The 22,336-nt window shown below is 48.8% G+C and overlaps 1 protein-coding gene across 3 annotated transcripts in view; it reads left to right on the top strand.

Moving 5' to 3' along the window:
- The window catches only part of PAX8 (paired box 8), a 59,947-nt gene extending 47,606 nt beyond the window's left edge, over positions 1-12,341 (top strand). For 2 of the 3 annotated variants that reach the window (XM_054244744.2, XM_035272007.3), the window contains 3 exons: positions 3,067-3,168; positions 9,554-9,640; positions 11,103-12,338. In XM_054244744.2, the coding sequence (XP_054100719.1) occupies positions 3,067-3,168; positions 9,554-9,640; positions 11,103-11,179 (266 nt within the window). In that variant the 3' untranslated portion in view covers positions 11,180-12,338. Of the gene's footprint in view, positions 1-3,066; positions 3,169-9,553; positions 9,641-11,102 lie in introns of all 3 variants that reach the window. The other variant, XM_035272008.3, reaches the window with a different exon arrangement.
- Positions 12,342-22,336: the final 9,995 nt, after the last annotated feature.

Genomic DNA, 22,336 nt, shown 5'->3' with positions numbered 1-22,336 from the left:
GTGCGCTGGAACTCTGCCTGCTACTCTGCTAGGCTCAGGTAGTGGAAAGGGAGGGGACAGGATGAGGTGGGGGGAGGGGAGCACAGGGCCACAGCTGCCAGGCCAGAAGCACCCTGCAGGGCACAAGGCCAGCACCAGCAAACGGGTCACCTGGGAGCCAAGACCACCTCCCACTGTTCCCCGCCCCCCGCCACGCCCACCTCATGGCAGACACAGGCTGCCTCAGAATCCTTCTCAACACCAGGTACCAGGAAGCCCCTACCTGTCAATCAAGTAGTCAGCTGAATCCAGTTTACAAGCTGAAATCTAAGCTAGTTCCTTATGTGACAGGCAGGAAGATGTGTTTCAGAGAATTAAGGGCTGTCCTTCATCCAGGGTCTGGCCTGGATCTAGAGTTCCCTTTCTCTTTCTCTCTCACAGAGGAGGAAGTAGGGAGGGAAGAGAAAAGAAGGAAACAGGCCTGAATCAGCCACCACCCTCTTCCATCACTCTCCCTTCACCACCTGTCCATGCCGTGTGCTCCTGCTCTCACAGACTTCCTATCACTCTTACCCTCTTGCCTAGCCAGTGCTTCATCTGAGAGCCAAGGGAGCTGAGTTTAAGGATCTATTGTGTTGTATTCTTCTTCACAGAAAGCTCAGATTTTGTCTCAGTATAGCTTCTGTATATTTCTCCGTCTACATCTGAATATCTTAAAATCCTCTTTTCCCCTCCTGTGTTTCCAATCCTTTATTTGTTCCCTTGATGGCCTTGTCAAGTGAACTGAGCCCACCTGTAGATTTCTAGTGAGTTTCACCCCATTTGGTCCCATGCCAAGCACAGCTGGACACTGCAGAAATAGTCAAACAAATTAGAAGGTGGTGTTCAGGCTTACCAAAACATTTGCACAGTTTTAAACAATAAACACTGATGGCTCTTTATTCTATAGGAGTTCATTGGCATATAACTATTTCTACAATGTGGCCATTACACTAATCCATGTCCACCTGTAGCATGAAACCCTAGCTCTGAATTCCATGGATAACCTCATAGAAATTATAGTAAGGTGCCTAAGCCCTCATTATTTTTTCCCATTTTGCATATGAAGAAACTGAGTCTTGGGGCACACATGAGCTTATCTAAGGGCACTCAGAAAACTAGCCACAGAAGCAGGATAAGAAACCCAGGCCCTCTGATTCCCAGGCCCTTCCCTCTAGAGGAAGGGCAGAAGTGTGCCTGTCTTGTTCCTTGACTCCTTGGGCTTTGGCTCCAAATGCCTATCCCAGTCTATGTCCCTTCTTGATTTGGTGCCTGGCCTTGCTAATTTAGCATTCTGACTTTCTGCCATATGAAGTGCTTAGAAAAGTGCCTAGGATGTAGTACTTACTCAATAAGTATTTGGTGAATGAACACTGTCTTTGGGGAATCCTCAGAAAGAGAGATAAGAAGGAGGTAATCACTGTAGAATTAGCAACTTGCAGGATTTCATGGGGCCTTCCCTTCTGTCATGACCAGGCAGCCCTTGAAGGGGCTGAAGTATGAAGGACTTGGGGGCTCTGATAGGCAGAAAGTTGAACAAGCAGTACCATAGAAGAGATGAATTTGGTAAGTTGGTTAACAGGGTCTCACATAAGTTCTGGGAGGAAAAAGTAGCCCCCAGAATGGAAGAGGTAGAAGGCATTTGGGGAAAACAGTCATAGTCCAACACAGTGGTTCTTAGCCAGGAGTGATTTTGCCCCTACTACCTCCTGCTGGGGACATACGGCAATGTCTGGAGACATTTTTGTTGTCACCCTGGGTGAAAACTGCTGCTGGTATCTACTGAACGGAGGCCAGAAATGCTGCTAAACATCGTGCAGTGCACAGGACAGCCTCCTACAGCGAGGAATTGTGCAGCCTAACGTGCCAATATCACTGAGACTGAGAAACTCTGTAAGCATCACCAAGAACTAGGATGAGCACATAATTCATTAACCCAACTGGAACATTTTGAAAGTGAAATGGGCATTATTAATAAATATGCTGGGATAGTGGTCATCACCTGGATACACCTTGGCAAACCAGGATGTATTGTCACCTTGCCAAGAATCTTGGGGTGAAGGAGAGTCTGGGTGGGGCCTGCAGGACATAGGAGCAACAGAAGAGGGGCAGGGGCAAGGGATTATGTTTATGTTTGTTGTTATATATGGTAGATGGGGAGATGATCGCCAGGTCAGCTGGGGTCTCCAAAATGGGAAAGTGATTTCTCGATGTAGAGGAGACACAGAGCCAGGAAATGAGGTCTTTATAGAGCTGACTTGGTGTCACCAACGTGTGATTGTGACCCACAAGCTATAGATAAACAGAGAGATTGGTGTTTGTTTTGCCAAAAATGGTTAGTTTCAAAATAGAATTGACAGATATGTGGCTCATGGTCATGTAAAAGCTAAATATCTCAGCCACATTTCCTTCTAGGTCAGGGTTAGCCAATCGGTTTCCTGTCCCTTACAACTCTGACAGATTGCACCTACTTGTAAGGCCCCCTACTCAATGGGAAATGTTATAGGGGTTGATTAATAATGTCTGTCACAGGTCCTCCCCAAAATAGTGATGGGTCAGTGCGCCACATACATGCCATCCTTTCACAGAGTCTTGTCCTTAGTTCTCCTCAGAGCTGGGATAAAAGGGATGAGCTCTAAGTCAAGAGACCTCAAATGTACTTACCAAGGCCAGCTGTACCCACTGCTCTGCTGGCTGCTGTGGGGAATAACAAAGAACAGATGACATAGCCTCAGCCTCCAATACCAGGACATTCTTGTGGGTTCATAAAATAATGATCACTTAAATAAAACCAATGGAGTACAGGAAACAATGTGAGACTGCAGTAGTAAGTGCTCACTGCATGGTGGAGCCTCTGTCCTGCAGAAGACCAGACAGAGGTAACAAGAACTTGGGCTCAGAGGACGAGGGGGTCAAGAGGAAGTGGATTTGGGGAATGGCTGTGGAGAGGGTTGGAATGGCATGCAGGAGGAGAGTCTCAGGAGAGTGAGATGATACACACAGGAGCCCCCGTGGTTCAACTGATGACTCTTCACTGTATTTTTCCAGGGCGAGAGATGGTGGGGCCCACGCTGCCTGGATACCCACCCCACATCCCCACAAGTGGACAGGGCAGCTATGCCTCCTCTGCCATCGCAGGCATGGTGGCAGGTAAGGAGAGGGCCAGCAGGAGGGGGAGTATTGCAAAGAGGAAGTGTTGGAGCAAGGTGGGACATGAGGGGCAAGAGGCATACTATCCCCTATGCATAGTCTTCCCGAAGGGCATTGAAGGATGGACTGAAGGGGGCATCTTCTTGTAAATGCCTGGAGACAATGTCCCAGTGCAGTCTTGACTCCCTATTTAACCTGCCCCTGCTCAGCCTCCTTCTTCTCAAGTCTGCCGTCTGCCACATTACCCTCCATGATGAAAAGGGAGGGGCTGAGACAGACGTATGTTCAAATCCAAGCTCCACCACTTCTTCCAGTGAATCAGTGAACATAAAGGTAGACCGCTCTAAGGGCCCCAAAACACTGAGTGGAAGATGAGCCTGCCGTCAAGCAGAGCTGGTCTCCCAGTGATTTAAGTCTGATGAATCCCAGTTTTCTGCTTCTGTAAAATCTGAATCTAAAAGATATTGATGAGGATAATGATGAAATATATGCTTCATATCACTCTCACTCAACCCTGCATGGATAGCACCGGGTTCTAGGTACTCTGAGTTCTACAGACAATGAGATGAGCCTGGAGTAGCATTCCATCCTCTTTTGGACTGTCCGGGAACCTGCCTGCTAGTCATTTGGTTTTCTTTGTCTGCCACATTCAGTGATGAGTCAGGTTGACAATTCTGGACAAATGAAGATAATGGGAGTTCCTTTGAGCAAGTCTCATGTTTTTAAGAGCCATATAGGAAAGACTTTAGGATGGATGAGGCATAATAGAGCCATTTTCACTGGTCAGAAAGGCCTGGGACCTGGAGTTTCTGGAAAGAGCTCTGAACTCAAGGCATCTGTGACCCCCATGCCAGTCCTAGGCCAGCCTCTCTAGCTCTGACCCCAGAGATTTGGCTTATTTACGCAGGCCTGCTTCCCTTCCTCCCTGGCAGGAGTTAATCTTTGCCAGCCACCCACTCTGAGCACCCTATGCAGAGGCAGGTGGGCTGGGATCTCCTGGGCAGAGGGAAGGGAGGGAGAGAGAGAGGGAGGGAAAAAGGCTCTGTGCTCCCTGGGAACCTGCTGAGCTGGCACTTGTTGCTGCCTGGTTACCGTGGCGATGTGCTTAATGCAGCGTTGAAAATACAGAATACTGACTCCTCTCTCCCTCCTGGCCCCGGACTCCCTCCCTCCCTCCCTTCCTCTTCTGGAGCGTGAAATGAGATTGGTCAAGATAAAAAAGGAAAAGATTCGGTTATTTTTTTAAGAGTGTGGATAATGGGGCCTCTCAATCAAAATCCCAGGCTCCAGTCGGCTCCCCCGATTCCCCTTCCAACCCCTCCACCTTCCCCTGCTGCCTGCTTAGAGGAGGAGGAAGAAACATAAAGCACAAGGCTCTTTTCTTAATTTTGAATCATTCCTTGAGGGCAGGCCCAGGGCAAGGGGTTCCTGGGGCCCAGAGTCTGACCTGTGAGGAAGCTGGAAAGCATGGGCTTCTCATCAAAGTCCCCCAGGTTGTTTCCAGAAAGAATCCTGAGTGAATGCTGTGAAAAAGAAAAAAATAGCACAGCTAGGACATTGACTGCAAGTGAAATCCACAAAGGAGGGACCTTGCCCTACACTGCGGTTGGGCTTCCAGTAAGTTCCATGAAAATCAGGTTTTAGAAAATATAGTACTATTTAAATGAATCACTTGGTTCCTAGGAACAGCATTGCACAAATGAATTCTTAAAGAATTTTTTGTGGAAAAAGTATATGTTCATCTGTTAGCACTGCCTGCAATCTCCCAGTTGACTGAATGGGGATTCCTGCAATTAAAGTGAATAAACTTTCATTGAGCATCTATCGCATGCATGTTAGGTACATGATAAATATTCAAAGCAAGGCATGCCAAAGACATTCAACAATCTGCTGTGGAAGGAAGAAGTGATCGCTTGTTTTGCACTTCTGCATGTCTGGCCATTCAAATACGTATAACTTTATTTCTAATTTTACCCTGACCGTGAGACTGAGAGGCTGATACTATCCCAGTTTTATGGATAAGGAAACTGAAACAAAAGCAAAGTGGTGTGCTCAGGGTCATAGTCATACTAAGTGGTTGAATTATGCAAACACAGGTCTTTCAATTTCAAGTCTAAGGCTCTTTCCACTACACCATACGGTCTCCTACCATACCAGAAATAAAGACACAAGCCTCAAGAGAGCAGCACAGGAAAAGGGCTAGGACAGATTTCCCTAGTCTGTTCACCTTTTGTTTCTCTTTTATTTTATTTTATCTTATCTTATCTTTTGTCTTACCTATCTTATTTTTTGTTCAGACTCCAATAGCACAGTCAATGATTTTCAACCAGTTCTAGAGAAGAACCAGCAGCTCCAGATATCTGGATCCATCCTGTCATCTATCTTCCTTTCCACTCATTCATCTTCCCATACATTTTTCTACATATCCATGCATTTTCCCATTCCCATCTATCCTTTCATCTTTCATCATCCATCCCTCCATCTCCATCTTCCACTTTTCACCCACCCATCCTTCTGACTCTCCATCCATCTTTTTTTTTTTTGGAGATGGAGTCTTTCTATACATACACCTTTTATCTATCCATCTTTCCATCCATCTTTTCACCCATCCATCCTTTCATCAGTCCTTTGATCATTCACACTTTCATTCATCCTTGCATCCTTCCATCCATTCACCACTTTTTCACTTAACAAATACTGATTGAAGGTCTATTATGTGGGATGCTGGGGATACAGACATGAATAAGTCAGATTCCTTTATTCTTGGAGCTTACAACCTAATGGTGAAGAGAAATTGACAGTAAATAAGTCATTGAATGGATAAACATAATAATTTATTGAAGGCAATCAAATGGGATGACGTAATAAAGATCCACAGGGTAAGGAGATAACTACTTTAGATTGGGTTGTCAGGGGAGGCCTCTCTGAGAAGGTGTTCAAAATGACCAGCCAAGTGGTAAACTGGGACAGACCATCCCTGGCCCAAAAGAACAGCAAGAGCAAAGGGCCTAAGGCAGGAACTACCTTAGCATGGTAGCACATAATTGGTAGTGGCTGGTTCAAGTTTGAAAGGCTACTCTGATCTCTGGGGAAATGAACTGTAGACAGTCAAGGGAGAAAGCACAAAGACCAGTTAGGGGATGGTTGCAATAGTTCTTGCAAGAAATGACAGTGGCATGAGCTAGGAAATTAGCAGTGGAGGAGGAAAAAAGAGACCATGAAAATATATTTTGGATGAAAAGCCAGCAAGCCTTGCTGGTGGATTGGCTGTCAGGATGAGGAAATAGAGGAAACAAGGATCACTTGTAGATTTGGGCATGGATGATGGTGGCAAATATATATGTGGGAGACCAGGAGGGGAAGTTAGAAAGGCACATAGTAGAGGGCAAGTGGAAATCAAGAGCTTTTTGGGCCACGTTAAGATTGAGATGCCTACTAAATATCCAGTTTCAGTAAGTTAGTAGGCACATCATATATGTCTGAAGCCAGGAAAGAATCCTGACCAGAGTATAAACTTCAGCCATTTCACAAAGCTGTCATTTAATGCCAAGGGATTAGACAATACTGCTAGAAACCAAGCCTGGAGTTCTTTAAAATGATTTAGAGCTCTAACAGAGAAGGAACGGCAAGGAGAATGAGTAGGAAAGAAAACTGAGTTACAAAACAAACAGAAGACTGGGCATCACAAGCCCAAAGGCGTGGAGAGGGGGATGAGCTAAAAAGTTAAGGGAATTGTGGATATAGAAGTGACCATTGGAATGATGGAGTTAGAGACTGTGGGGATTTGAAGAGATCAGAGTTAGCGTGATGGGAAGGAATAAGAAGGTGAAGGCAGAGATCGGGGCAGAGAAAGGCACTGGTAGCTTTTCTAGAGAGGAATGTGGGGGTAGGAAAGGGATTTTTTTAAAGATAGAAGATAGCAGAGCATGTCTGCAGGGTGAAGGGAGAGACTGATGAAAAAGAAAATGAGACTGTTGGAGGGGCCAAATCCTTGATGCAGAACACAGAGGCAGGGTTAGCCTTTCATCTGCTGTGGCTGCAAGCAGGTAGGCACATCTGGTGACGGGAAGATGCCACACCCAGGTGTGTACTACCTACTGAGCCCCATCCCCTGTCCCAGGTTCCATGTGACTGAGGTGCTCGGTAAATGGTAGTTAAATACATAAATAAGTGGGTGAGTGAGTGAATGCATGAGTGAATGACAAAATGAGAAGGTAAACACATCATGTTTTTCACCTCTCTCCCTTGTCCTTTAGAGCTTGCTGTGTTTGCCATGGGGTAGGGTACGGTAAAAGGTTTGAGGGGCCTTGCTATGTGGCCAATAGAGAATTGAGTGAAACCAGGGAGACCTGGACTAAGCAGGGGGCAGTTTGCACTGTGAGATGCAAGAGAGCACCAGTGCGGAAGGACAGGGCCAGGGTTCTAGTTCAGGCTTTCACTGATCATGTGGTCTTGGACAAATGTCTTTCCTTCTCTAAATAACAGATGTGTTATCTGCTAAATAGATGTTTAGATTAAGTTGTTTCTCAGTTTTTCATCTGTTAAATAGATGTTTAGATTAGACTATTTATTAAGTTTTTTTCTTTGTGTTTTTCCTTCTTTACTCCCTTCCTTCTTTTACCTGTATTTTTTGCTTGATTACATTAGACTTAGTCTCTGCCCCTAAGAAACTTCCTTACTATGTCCTTAGCCTGTCATTGACTTCCTAGACAAGGAAAGGATCCAAAGCCTTTCTCTGCTTCAGGCTCCTCCTCTTCATCTCTCTCTTCTACCTGTATAAATGCCTATTTGTCTGGCAATAAAGCAGCTCCCATTAACCCCAATCCAGGCCTTAAGACTGGATGACTGATTTAAGGTTGAATGACTGATTTAAGCCTCCATTGAACTTTACTTTCCCACCTGTTTAATGAGAAAATAATAGAAGTTTACATTTATTGAGCACTGTATATATATTTGAAGGATGGTGCTAAGGTTTTCTTGTTTAGTTCTCATTAAACCAAATGACATAGGGATAATTATTTGGCCCACTTTACAGTTGAGGAAACCAAGGCTTACCTGTAAGTCACTCACTCAGCGAAGCTAAATGACTTGTCCAAGGTTACACAACCAGGAAATAGGAAGTGTGGATTTGACTCTAGACAGGTCAGCTCCACAGTCAAGGAGTTTCGAGCAACCCCTCCAGAGAGTCTGGGAAGGAGACTCAGAACCACAGAAGACACGTAGCCCACAATCGTATATGGGTTTCTGAAAGGCTGGGTAGACATTCATTGGTCTCAGGGTTGGCAGGAATCTAACTTTGTAAATGGAATCATCTCATAAATGAATAAAGGGATTACCTGCAATTTAGAGTCAAGAGCCCTAAGGTTGAGTCCTGCTCAGAAATTTAGCAACAATGTGATTTGAGGAAAACTACTTAATCATGCTGTACTGCAGTTTCCTTTTCTATAAATTGGTAGTATTCACACGTATCTCGTTAGGGTAGTCGTGAGAATAAAAGATCATAGTGTGTGGGAAAGTGCCTTACAAACTTTAAGCTCTATACCAAGCACCAGTAGCAGCTGTGGTGGTCAGCTTCACTTTTTTTTTGTTATGTAAGGGAATTCTTAAGTAATTTCTTCCATAAATAATTCCTTTGGAAAAGTCAAGAATCCATTGACAGGAGGAGATGATCTGATTTGCTTTGTGTAAATTTATGTGCTGAGTTTGCTTAAAGTGGCAGACTTGGGATGGAGCAACAAACTACTCCAAGTCTCAGGACACAGCTTCCTGGGAGGTGGGTGCCCTCCATGGCTCTCCCTCCTCTCCCATCCTTAACCCTCGCACCTCCCCTCACCCCCAATGCACACACACATACTCAACACACTCTTACCTAGGGAGGCTAAAAGGTTCATACAGACAGATTTCCTCTTTGGTCCCCAGCCCCATATCCCTGCTGTGGGGCCCTCCCAGAAGAGCCCTTCTGCAGAAAGTCCAGGCAGCAGTAGAAGGAGCAGTTAGTCCCTGGGACCTAGAGTCACAGCCCAGTTTTGGAGCTCCACCAAACCCTTCAGCTCTGGGAGCTTCTACAGATCTCAGAGCCTCAGTTTCTCTATCTGTAAAATGGGGATACTTATAACATCTACCTTCTGGGCCTCCTGGGAGGGCTGTAGTGTGTCAAGGCAGTGCCTCTAGTACCTACGGAAAATGACACTGCCCCAAGTTACCCAGGCTGATGGGTTCCCAAAGGGATGACAGAGGGACCTTCTGAGCTCCACTGTCCCTGCTCCTGGCTCCAGCTCTATCCCCACCATTCCTGAGCTTGCCCACTGCCAGCCCTGCAGACCTCCCCATGCCCCGCATTGGTGCACTTCACCTCACAGGCCTCTCCCCTGTGTGCCTCCAACAGGAAGTGAATACTCTGGCAATGCCTATGGCCACACCCCCTACTCCTCCTACAGTGAGGCCTGGCGCTTCCCCAACTCCAGCTTGCTGAGTAAGTCCCTGGGGCCACCCAGGCCCTCTGCTGGGCAGGATGGATGGTGTGGTGGGTGGCAAGGGTGGGTCAAAAGTTACCCAAAAGCTGGGAGACCTCAGATTCTACAGAGGGTCTGGGAGATGGTGTTGTTTGTAATGGAAGAAGGCAGCAGGGGGGCAGTGTACCTCATTGTTTGGGGGAAAAGGGCCAGAAGTCCATAGACTCCCAGGCACTGGTTTCCCTCCTCCTTTTCCCTCCTGTCTTTTAAATCTTTGTTTTGTATAAGATTCAGGGCTCAGGCCTTGAAGGGGAGGGCAGAGAAAAGCCTAAGAGAGGACCTCCTCCCTCTCGAGTGGCTTCTAGCCCCACAGTGCAGACACTGGCACAGGCCACCCTGCCAGAATGCAACTGCCCTCCTTCCTGGGACTGTCGCCCCTATCAGCCATCTAACTGGCTCACAAATACTCATCAGTCAGCACCAAACTCTTACACAAAAATCCTTTGTTCCACCACATTCCCCATATTTAGCTTGAGATGCAGACAGCATTCAGGGTTGAGGTCCAGAGAGTGAACTTCAATGAGCTCACAGGCTTCTCTTTACCCCTCTCTTGTCCTGGGGTCCTGGACTGGGAAGAGAAGCTTTTCAGCAAAGCAAAGTTCCACCAACGGAAAACTTGAGTGATCTCACTAGAGCCTCCCTGAATGGTGACCTTGTGGGTGTCAGAGCAAATCTGAGCCAGGCAGAATTGGTGACCCAAGGATGGCTGACCCCACAGGCACCATTGCAGGCTAGGAACCATCCATACACCAAGGCCCCCTCTCTTCCAATTACCTTCTTGTATTCCAAAAATAACTTGGAAGATGGCAGACCTGGGCCCTGTTTGCCAGATGAGTTCACCTCCAACCCACCTTTCCATTCAATTTAGCCACAAAAGACCAGAGCATTCAGACACGCCAGGGTTCAGGCACCTTCCCACTGAGTCTCCCCAGGTGGCCCATCCTACAGGTGTGCAGCCCTCACCTTAAGGGCCCTCAAGCCCAGATCCCCTTTGACCCCTCTGCAGTCTAATCCTCCTGAATCTTAAGGGAGAAGACTCTCTGTCCTGGCACTGTTTGGGCAAGGCAAGGGAGGATGACCCCTCAGTGCACTGATGACCCCTCAGTGCACTTGATTCTTTAGGGTTCCACATGCAATTGTTTTCTATTGCTCTCTCCCTGCAACGAGGGTGTTGAAGGTCAAAGCAGCCATAGGGGGAAGGGGCAAGAAGCCACTGTTCTCATTCTGGCTAGAAACTCAAAGGTGAGGCAGGAGAAGGAGGAAATAGGGCTGGAGAGGAGTTAATCTTTGATGATCAGATAGGCCAGAGAAATGAATGATTAACTTGTGTTGTCTTAAAGGTCAGCAGATGCAGGGAAGGCTATGGTGCAATTTTCCTTTCTGACCAGCAGTGTTGTTGTTATTTTTTTTTAATGTGTCCAGGTTCCCCATATTATTACAGTTCCACATCGAGGCCGAGCGCGCCACCCACCACTGCCACGGCCTTTGACCATCTGTAGTTGCCATGGGGACAGTGGGAGCGACTGAGCAACAGGAGGACTTGGCCTGGGACAGGCCCCAGAGAGTCACACAAAGGAATCTTTATTTATTACATGAAAAATAACCACAAATCCAGCATTGCGGCACACTCCCTATGTGGTTAATTTAATGAACCATGAAAGACAGGATGACCTTGGAGAAGGCCAAACTGTCCTCCAAGACTCCTTAATGAGGGGCAGGAGTCCCAGGGAAAGAGAGCCGTGACATGCTGAAAAAGACAACATTGAAGAAGAAATGTAGCCCCCAGCCGGTACCCACCAAAGGAGAGAAGAAGGAATAGCTGAGGAACTTGGGGGGATGGCTCCTGCCTGGGCCCAAGGAGTGCACAGGGCACCTCTGTGGCTCCATTATTAACACAACTCTAGCAATTATGGACTGTAAGCACTTCCCTCCAGCCCACAAGTCACAGCCTGGAGCTGAGTCTCCCCTAACCAGCCACCCGGGGAGTCACCTCCCTCAGCCTCCCGCCTGCTCCACACTGAGGCTCTGGCTATCCTTCTTATCCACTACACTTGCTTGGCTCTTTCTACACCTCCCTCTTGGGCATGGGCTGAGGGCTGGGGTGAGTCCCTCGGAAATTCCACCAGGCTGTCAGCTGACCTCTTTTGCCTGCTGCTGTGAATGTACAGCCCCACCCCAGGTCCTCCAGCAGTGGGGCATTCCCTTGGCAGCTGCCATCAGCCACACCAGTCCCAGGCAGCTTAAAACAGACATTCCACAGGGCCTGGGCCCCTGGGAAGTGAGGTGTGGTGTGCAGCTGCACCCAGGGCAGAGCAAGACAGAATCGCAGGGAACCCGCTCCCCATCCCAACAGCTCCTGCCAAGCCAAGAGGGCTTCCTGCAGCTCACGCCCACCAGCTACTGAAGAGACCCGAGGCACCCCCTGAAGCCAGCAATAGAGGGTCCCTTTCTGCTCTCCAGCAGCTCCTGCCCCCAAGGCCTGACTGTATATACTGTAAATGAAACTTTGTTTGGGACAAGCTTCCTTCTTTCCACCCTCAGACTTTGGCCTCTGAAATGTCTCTCTGCCACATGGGGCTTCACTCCTTGATGCTTCTTTCATTTTTAAAGACAACCTGCCATTGTCACATCACTCAATAAACCATTGCTCTTCGTCTCAGGCTTTGGGGTTGGCTGGGAAAGGAGACACCTCAGGGCCGGGCTTTCTCCCAAGAACATCAGAGCTGAGTAGCCAACAAAGTCACTTTGGGGCTGTGGGTTGGAAGGGACCATCTAATGCCCCAGAGCTCTGGCTTGGCCTTCTCCCTCTGCCTGTAACTGACGTAGAACGCGGGGTACCTCACTCATCCCAAGTTCTTCAACACTCAGTAAATGCAAAGAGGTCACAGTGTCAAGCCAATCACAGACTCCCCACAAAAAAAGTTGCTGTTGTTATTAACAAGAAACCAGAGAATCAGCAGGGTGGATTGGTGAAGGATCCGGGAATAGCTATGACTAGAGCCTGAAGGGAGAGAGAAGACGGGGCTCTCCTGTGTGCCAGGCACAGTATAGAGGGCTTCATATGAGTTAAGTTGAAATTAGCCCTGTTTTACATACAGCCTCATTTTACATATTGAGGAAATTGACACTTTGAAAAAAGTGAAATGATTTGCCCAAGATGGGAAGTAGTAGATTCAACCGAGTCCTCTTACTGTAAGTCCAGGACTTTTACCCAAAACCCCAGAGTCATCAGGGATGCCAAAGGGTTCTAGACCCAAGGGAAGTTCTGGAGTTGCCACTGGGGATTTCATTTCTTTTGATTTGCTAAAGATTTGACCTGACTGAATGGAGAGGTAGTGTGGTGGGGCCCGGACATGGTAAGGGAGGCTGTAGAGACAGGACTTTAGGACAGCCCCCTCCAGGAAACTTGGGAAATGCAATGTGACAGCTTGGGCTCTGCACTCCAGGGAGCTATCTGGTGCCCACATGGACCCTCTCCAGAGCTGGACAGACAACTCTGGGGTTGAGTCAGGTGGAAGGGGCCCAGGGACTCCAGGGCTGTGAGAACAGAGGCTGGGAGGCAGAGATCTTACCTCCTTAGGCCTCCCAGAGAGAGGTTAGGGATGCTGTCCTGGATGGCATGGCAGGGGGGACCAGGAAGTAAATCCATGTCTTTGGAGGGGATCCGAGATGCAGCTGTTTTTTCAGTGGCAGGACTTCCCTCGGCAGTGAGACTCCGAATTTATATCTGAGAGTCTTCCTGACCTCAAACCTCTGGGATCCTGAGTGCTTCCTACCCAAAGAATCACTTTGAGATGTGCAGCATCCCAGTGAGCCTGTATAGCCATCCCCTGCATTTGCAGCCACAACCCCTCTGGTGACACTCTGTACCCCCAGAAGACACTTTCCAATTCACAACCAGCAAAGGAGCTTGGGTTGTGCTTTGGCTAAGGTGACTATGGTTTAAAACTCACCTTTCTTTCCCTGAGGTGAGCTGGACTTGCCAGGACGCTCTGCTCGGAGTGGGTGTTGGGTGACCGTGGGATGTGACCCCATGCAGTAGGCCTTGGCTAGTAACTATCCAATATTCTGCCCATGGTCAAACCATGGTTCCCCTTTTGGGGCTTAGAAAATAGGGTCATTTATGTATTGGGTGAAAGAAAGACAATTCAAAGTGCCCCAGCATTTGGGGTGGTGTTGGGAGAAATCAGGCTGGCACATGGGGTGACACAATGAAGAAGGGTGTGACAAGGACAGGGAGGATGTGTAGGGGTCTTTGTGGGTTGGCTGAGGAGCCACTTTCACCTGGAGGAGTGAGGCCAGCATCTGAGGGTGGTCGCAGGTTGAAGGGGGTTTACTTCATGGTGTAAGGAAGTCAGGGGCCTTCTGGGGGTACTATGTGTATTGGTAGGAGAACTGAGGATGGAGCATGGACCCAAAACATTCCTGAGGCACCCTTCCCCCTGGAATATTCCCTTTACTGCTCATGTAGGGAGACCACCTGAGCTTCCCAGGCAGTTTGCCCTGAACATCTCCCTGGTACTTCACTCCTCCTCCTCCTCCTCAGGTTCTAGCACAGGCCAGGCCAGCCCAGGGGGCTAGGAGCTTGCAGGAAATTCATGTGGATCAACCAACCTGGGTAGGGCAGTGGGTTTCTTGCTAGGAGAGGGGACAGCTGGAACCCTGCCCGGGTCCCACCAGATGAGCAGAAGTGCTATGACCCTGTACCCTCTACCGCAAAGTTCCAGGGGTAGAGTCAATGGAACTGGGAGTCCTCACCTACAAGACAGCCCCCAGGCCAGTTCCAACCTCTCCCCTTGTTGCACCTTCTCTCACTTCTCCAATATTCTTGCCATGAGTTGTGACTAAGAAGCATATATCTTGTGCCAAACACACTCAACCCTGAGGACAACTACAGGCAAGAGGAGGTAGTGAAATCAACTGGAAATGGAAGGAGCAGCCTCCAAATAGAAACAAAGACAGAGAGTCTGAGGCCCTTGCTAAGATCTCCCCGCCCCTGCCTGTCCTCACCTTCCTCCCACTTCCATGACCCAAAATACACACACCTTTCCCATCCATATCAACATGAGGCATCTTTAAGATAATTCACACTTTCTTGTCCTTTGGGAGTGGGCACCAGAGGAAGGGGACTGCAGACTTCAATGCCATCATTACTGGGCCTGGGCGTCAGCATCAGCCTGGTCAATCAGGGGAGAGAGAGGTGGGGAGGCAGGACTGAACTCCCTCCCAGGCAGCTCCTGCCCCCATAGCTTAACAGCACTGCCCTGCCTCAGCCTCAGATGTGATAATAACTCTCCACTCAGGCTTAGTTTCCTTCTCCATAAGAAGCCTATTCATATCCATTTACATCTCTGATTCTGAACATTGGTCCCCTTTTGTTTTGTGCTTGGGGAATCAGAGACCAAAAGATGACTTTTTCAAGATCATTCAGTCAGTCAGCAGAGGAGCAGAGACCACAGCCTGAACCCTAATCCGAGGCCTGATATGCATCCTATTGTCAGGCTTCAGATATCTGGGCATCACCAGGCTTCTGAGAGACCTCAGACACCCTTTGCTTTGCAGGGAGGGGCAGAAGTCATTTGGCTAGTTAGGGCACAGTGACTTCTGCTGCCCATCCCTACAAAGCATGACTGGACACAAGGCCCAGAGCACAACAGAAGAAACACTGGGGCCAGGCAGAGCTCTGCCAGGCTGATCTCAGACCTCCCTCCATCCTTGGCCTTAAATCTCCCTTCAGGGTTCCCTTTAGCAGACCCTCTCTAACCTTTAGGGTCATAAAGCATTTCCATGTTCCATAAAGGAGCTGGTGGCTCCTCTGCCCAGGCTGCTGTGCTACCTTCAACACCAAGTGACCCCAGTCACTGTGACTGTGGTTTTCATGGAGGAAACTCCCTCTCTCTCACTCTATCTCCTTCCTTTGTTCATTTCTTTTAGTTTTCTAGTCTTTTTCCTTTTCTGCTGAGTCTATAGCAATTATTCCTTTCCCTACTGTTTGAGAGACATTTGTGTATCCAAGTCTATGAATGAGGGAAAGAGCAAGGGAATGTTTGAGGAGAGCTGCGAGTCCCTGACCGTGCTCAGGAAATGCCAGGAAGCATCTCTCCTCCCTCTCTCCAGCTCCCTCTCCCTATCACCCTCACCCCTTCACCCTCCCCACTCACTCTCTCCCCTTCCTCCTCTCCCCATGGCCCTCTCTTTGGCTTCTTACTCTTCTCATTATTGTCTACTCTTTGGGGGCCACTGGGACACCGACGCTGGAGTTCATTACCTCCTGGGTGGCAGACACCTGTCCCTGAGAGTCCCCACTCCCATAGGCACACACCACCATCACCAACCCCACCCCCACATCTCTATGCCTTCACATAGAAGGAGGGTGCCTGGTTCTCCTTCCTGGAAGAAGCTGGAGAAGGCAGGCAGGGCAGACCGGTCTCTTCTTCCCCTGACCTCGCCCTTTCTCCTACCCTTGAGAAGCAGCAGGGGCTAAGGCCCATGGTGGAGGGGCTCAGGCCTCCTGGAAGGCAGCAAGAGGGGCTTTGGGTGGGGAGAGAAGGGGAGGTGGGGGACCCAGCTCCTTGGCATCTGTGCCCGGTGGCAGCCGGCCAGGCTGTGGAGGGAAGCGCTGCCTGCGGCTCTCCCGGGGAAATATGATTTCCCCCTGAGTGAAGCGGACTGTGCAGTGTGGAAATTGGCTCTTTTCTGAGCGAGCTGTGGCTGTTGCTGCGCAGTCGGGGCGGGCGGGCTGGCCCCTGGAGTGAGCCGGGAGCAGCCATGTGCTGAGAACTCATTAGGGATAAATCAAACTAGTAACAGCATGAAGCCAACACCCCCCCACCGCGCCTCCCTCCTCCACCCCTCCGAGACCCCCCCCACTTCCCCTCCTCCTTCATGGTCTTCTTCCCATCAGACTCTCTTCTGCCTTCTCCACCGCCAGGGCACCTCCCTCAGGCAAGCCACTCTCCCACCAGTTTCAGGAGCCCGAGCTCCTGCCCTGCACATAACCAGGCTTACCCACCTACTGCCCAAAAGCCCAGAGCCGCCCCAATGAGAGACAAGTTCATTTATAAATACCGTCTTTTTGTTTGTTTTATGTTTGTTTGCTTTTTATGGTGGAGACGGGGGCCCCGGTAGCAAGCTTCACTGCCAACCACAGGCCTTGCCAGGAGCACAGATTGGGATGGAGTCCAGGCCCTCGCATCCTCCCACCAAGTCACATCATTCCCCTGTCCTCACCTCCTAACGGGACCCAGTGGGGAGGCACCCAGCTATGGGTAACATGGGTAACCTCACATATATCCACCCCCCTGGGGAGACAAGAGCACCCAGAAGACTTAACTGCAGCAAGAAAGAAATTGTCCTTAAAACAAATGATCTTGGTCAGAATGGAAACTCATTTTCCCACCAAAGAAAAACAAGGAAGAAAAAGAGACAAGGAGGAAGAAAGAAGGGAGGGACAAGGCCTGGTGCAAGGAGCGCTTGTGGTCATGAGGACAATGAAAGTGTTTACCCACGCAAAGTGTAGCCATTTCTTCACTAGAAACTGAGGAAGGGGGAAAGAGTCTGCTCTGTCTGTTATTCTAGGGGCTGAACTGGTTGTTGTTATTAAAGTTTGTTAGTGGCTGGGCATGGTGGCTCACGCCTATAATCCCAGCACTGTGGGAGGCCAAGGCGGGCAGATCACCTAAGGTCAAGTGTTCAAGGCCAGCCTGGCCAACATGGTGAAACCCCTCCTCTACTAAAAATACAAAAAGTAGCCGGGCGTGGTGGCACACACCTGTAATCCCAGCTACTAGCGGGGCTGAGGCAGGAGAATGGCTTGAATTTAGGAGGCAGAGGTTGCAGTAAGCTGAGATCATGCCATTGCATTCCAGCCTGGGCAACAGAGCATGACCCTGTCTCAAAAAAAATAAATAAATAAAAATAAAAAAAATAAGGTTTGCTAGTTATCATATTATGATAACATGGACCCTGGTCATTGCTTTTGTTTTCCCTCTGGAAAAGATTGGCTGAGAGGTGTTGCTGAAAGAGCCCCCTGGGATGTAGGGTTATGACTGGATTTCTGTCCCTTCCCTGTTGGTGACCCCAGGAGACTGCTCACTTACCTCAACTGTCAAATTGAGAAAATGTCCAGCTTAATACTGTGACGCAGTAGTGACCCAGGTCAGTGAAAAGCATTGAGGGCCTCATCTGACTGGTTTAGGTATGAAGCTCTCTTTCTCCCAAATTTCCCTGGTAATTTTCCATCAGGCAAACACCGTATTTCGGTATTTGGAATCTACCCTGTGTTTGGGGTGGGGATGGGGCGGCTTCTAGTGCCCCACCCATCCTGATGGGAGCTTGGGTCCTGACTCAGCTTGCCGAGCTAAAGCCAGGCTTCCAAAAAATTCCAGGATGGGGCAGAAACCAGAGGAGAGCCCACTAGCCACAGTTAGTATACGCTGGGGCATGAGGATTCTGCTGTAGCCCTCACATTGGTTGATTCATTCATTCATTCAGAAGTCTTTCATGAACCACCTACTAGGAACGTTTCCCTTTGGTAGGCATCAGGAGAAAATAAGATGAGCCCAAAAGGACTCCCAACTCCTATGGAAAAAAAAAAAAGCTTAGAAACACAACTTGTACAGGACTATACAGCAAAGTGAGAAAGTGGAGATCAGAAGACAGTTGCATATAAAATACAAATACTGTTGAGTTTCAGATACTATTTGCAAAGTCCCTCATGGTCATCCCAGGCCTCTGTCTGGCATCACTGTCTTCTCCAAGAAGCAGCTATGAGGAATAACAACTGTAAACTCTAACCCTTAAGCCTAAAGTCCTACCTGTCTTCCTGGAAATGTCTGCTCCCCTGGCTTCCTGTGCTTCTGTGTCTGGAAAAGAGTAAGGTGGTGCTAGGTAAGTAAAAAACAAAATATCATCAGCATCCTTTCCCAAACATCCTCTCGCCCGTTCCAACCACCCTCTTCCAGTCTTGCCCCAAACCTAGCTAACAGGACTGCATGCTTAGGACCAAGGCCTGGGCCTCTCTCCGAAGTACTTCTTTGTTCTTACACCTGGATGGGGAAGGGGACAGTGGCTGCCCAGGGCCTGAAGACAGACCACAGGCTGCCCCTCCCTGCACATCTGGCTGGTTCTTTCCTTCCCATCTTGATAGCCCCCTGCACCCAAGGTGGGCCAGCCCAGCTCCCCAACCACAGATCAGAGGACTAGAAAAGGGAGAAAAGGGTCCAGGGTGGAGAAAGTGGGAAATGACAAGCAGAGGAAAGGAGAAAGCCAGGGACATCACCTGGCTGTGAGTTCTAGGACAGCTGGGGGAGGTGATGGTGATCCAAGCTTTAGGGACAGGCCTTACCTCTATGATCCCCATGATTTGTGCACATTTGCTCAGAGCTCTACTTGGAAGATGGAGGGAGGCAACTTAAGAGGCTGAAACACAATGATGGGGGGGATGCAGTACCCAAATGTCCCAAGGAAGGGAGGGAAAGTAGAAAAGAGGGAGTCAGAGAAGCAGGGAGCAGGTGCCTCCTCCCAACAGCCAGCCTCAGGGAGGGAATGGGGGTGGGCCCAGACCCAGGCCAAGGCTCAGGGCCCATCTGAGCATGTCGCCTGCTAAGGAGGAGCGAAGGCAGGGGAGGGGAGGGTGGGGAGGTGAATAAATAATAGGAAATAAAACTTCATGAAGCAGAAAATAAAAGGCAGATTATACAGATGTGGCAATTTGAAGGATCATTGCCTCTGTCCTCTTTTTAACTGCTGCATCTGGAGTTTTGAAGCAGCTTATCCTCTCCCTCCCTCTGCCAGGTCCCCGCCTGGCTGGAGGCCCCCACAGGGCCAAGGCACGTGTGGGGACAGCACCTCAAATGCCTCGAATGCCAGTGGCATTTCCTAGCATCACGTGCGGCTGCCCACCCTGGGACGGGCTTACAGGGCGGTGGGGACAGTGGGTGAAAGGGTGGGTTGGGTGTTTGGGGTGAACCTCTGAGGAGGTATGGGGGTGTCTAGGCTTATGAGGGAGCCTGAGCTTGAGTGAGAACCAGGTAGATTGTGGGTGGTGAGCCTGTATGGTCAGAAGTGGGGTAAGGATTTGTCAGGGATGAGGAAGGGGACCCTTGGCAAATAGGGTCTGGCTAACTATCAGTGGGAGAATGAGGCCTAAGTCTCTGCAGCTTCTTTCTGCTCTTCATCAAAATTCATTTGTTAAGCCTCAATTTGACACTGTGCCAGGTGCTATATAAACATACATGGTCCCTGCCCTTAAGGAATTTCCAGCCTAAGACACACACACACTGACATTTTGTTTATTTTATTTTAAATATTAATATATTCCTCGCCTTGTTCCGGGGAGGATTTGAGACAGCTCATATGATATGCATGCCATAAATTAGTAAAATACAATAAAAAATAAAGCATCAGACCACAGAAGGTATGTCCTGGGTGGTATAGCGGGCCCTAGGCGGCTGCAAAGTTGATCTGGAATTGGCCTTCAGTTCCTTAGTGGTCACGTATATGGCTCTCGTTCACAAGAGGGCAATGTACCAGCTCTTGGGAGAAGCAGCACTTTTTCTAGTACTTGGCTCTAAGGAAAATTACCCACCTCAGCCCGGAAAAAAGATTAGCATGGATAATGTCCTCAAAAACTCCGCTTCCCTGGGCCGTCTCCTGCAGGAGAGCCAAGGTGGGCATCCACAGTCCCTGCTCAGTGGGAGTGCTGAAACCCACACTCTCTTGAGCAAAGAAATACTGTATGTTTCCATCCTTTCTTCAGCACTGGGATTTTTTTCAGGTGGGTTTTCATTCACAGATTAGTCCATGGCCATGACTAGAGGCTCGGAGGAAATATGAGTAACCAAAGTTGTGATTTCTAGCTGGGTCCAGAGTCGGGGCAGTGAATGTGTACATGGAGTTGGGGGAAGGCCAGGAGAGGCAGGTAAGACAGCCAGCAACCCTGTACAGGGAAAGCATCTCTTCTCTGTGTACCTCTTCCTCTGTGTCACACCACAGAGGAGGACGAAGAAATCAGAAAACCAAAGGGTTCTACCCTGATCGTGAGACAAAGGTCCAACCATCCAGCTCAAATCTCTGTATGTACCCTGGTGGGTGGTCATTCAAAACAGTGGATGAGCTCAAGCCGTGGCAGAATCACTCACAGAAATGGGGGAGTCAGGAGAGTTTGCAAGAGATGACACCATGTGTGGTCTTGCAGGAAATAAGTAACACCTGTACCGTATGGTCATTTGTAATTTCCAGGAAGCTATATTAAGGAGTCATGTATTGTGGACAGTTAGAATTCCAGGTCTGAAATTCAGAACAGAGTTGAGAGTTGAAGGCTCAGATTTAGAGATTTCTTCCAGAAACTGTTTTGAAAGCCCAGTAGTCATCCAGGTAAGATCTTTGAGGCTGCAGAGTTTATGGGTGAGAAGAGCAAGAGGGAGTAGCAGGAAAGACAGAAAAAGAATATGTGAGAAAGTAGAAAAAGAACCAAGAGACAGTTTTGAGATGTGCATTCTTTCGACTCTAGATATCGGGCCCTCGGGGAGCAGTGGAAATCAACAACTCCCATGGGGAGTTTATGTTGCTCTGGAAGCAGAGAGGCAAAAAAGAAATGAAGAGGATGGGAGAGGAGAGTTACAGAGTTTGATGTGATAGAAACTGAAGGAGGAAGATTTATGGAAGGCCTCCTGGAGGAAAGGGCATCTGCATATTAGTTGGTTTTCTCCCCATCATCCATTCCTCCTAGCCTGTCCTTCTAGCTCTCTGCAGCTAATCCCTATGCTCGGGATGCTACTGGCTTCACTCTCGTCCTTTCCAGACATAGGCTCTTGATCACCTTAAACCCCTGGCCCTAGTGACTGTCTCAGATATGGGCATATGGCTCAAGGCAGGCTGCTCCAGGAGACTGTATTCCTGGACTGGAGTTTGAAGTTTCCAGGAAACAGAGAGTCACTTTCTGCTAGATGTGCACCAAGAAAAGGGATCTTGGGAGCTTCTGGGGCCATCTTGGAAGCATGAGGGTTGCTCCTACTCATAGGCCTGGAAGATGGAGCTCCAGAACAGGAGAGAAAAGGGGCCTTTGATCAGAGTGGAGCCCTAAATGAAACCTCACCATACCAGGACACAGATGATTCAATTATTGGAGCCATTCAAAGTCCTTTTCTGCTAAAGCTCATGAGCTAAGATATGTTACCTGTGGGCCAAGGCATAGCCAAGTACAGAGACCCAGCATCCATACAGGATGGCATGCTTGAGGGCAGAGCCTAAACCAGAGCCCAGAGGAGGAGGGGAGTGGACGTGGGGTAAGTCTGCTGAGGCTATGAATTAATAGCTAACCTCACAGGCATTCCTTCTGTGTCGGGCATTGTTCTGAGATGTTTACGTGCATAATTTCACTTAATCTTCACGAGGACCTTACGACATAAGTAGTGTTATTATCCCCATTTTATAAAGAAACAAACAGAACATAAGAGGCTAACTGGCCACGGTCAGATGACTAGAAAAGCTACAGCTGGACTCAATTCCCAGCAGTCCCACTCAAGGGCCTGGCCACTAGGGCAAGATCAGGCTGAGCTTTGGTGCAGGGTCTAGTAGATGATCACGTGGCTACCAAGGCCAAAGGTTGCTGAGAGGTGAGTGGGGAAGAAAGCTGAGAAGGCATTGGAGTTGAT

This window comes from Callithrix jacchus, chromosome 14, assembly GCF_049354715.1.
Source record: "Callithrix jacchus isolate 240 chromosome 14, calJac240_pri, whole genome shotgun sequence".
NCBI lineage: Eukaryota > Metazoa > Chordata > Mammalia > Primates > Cebidae > Callithrix > Callithrix jacchus.
Note: the sequence above shows the minus strand (reverse complement) of the source record. Positions and strands in the feature narration are given on the sequence as shown.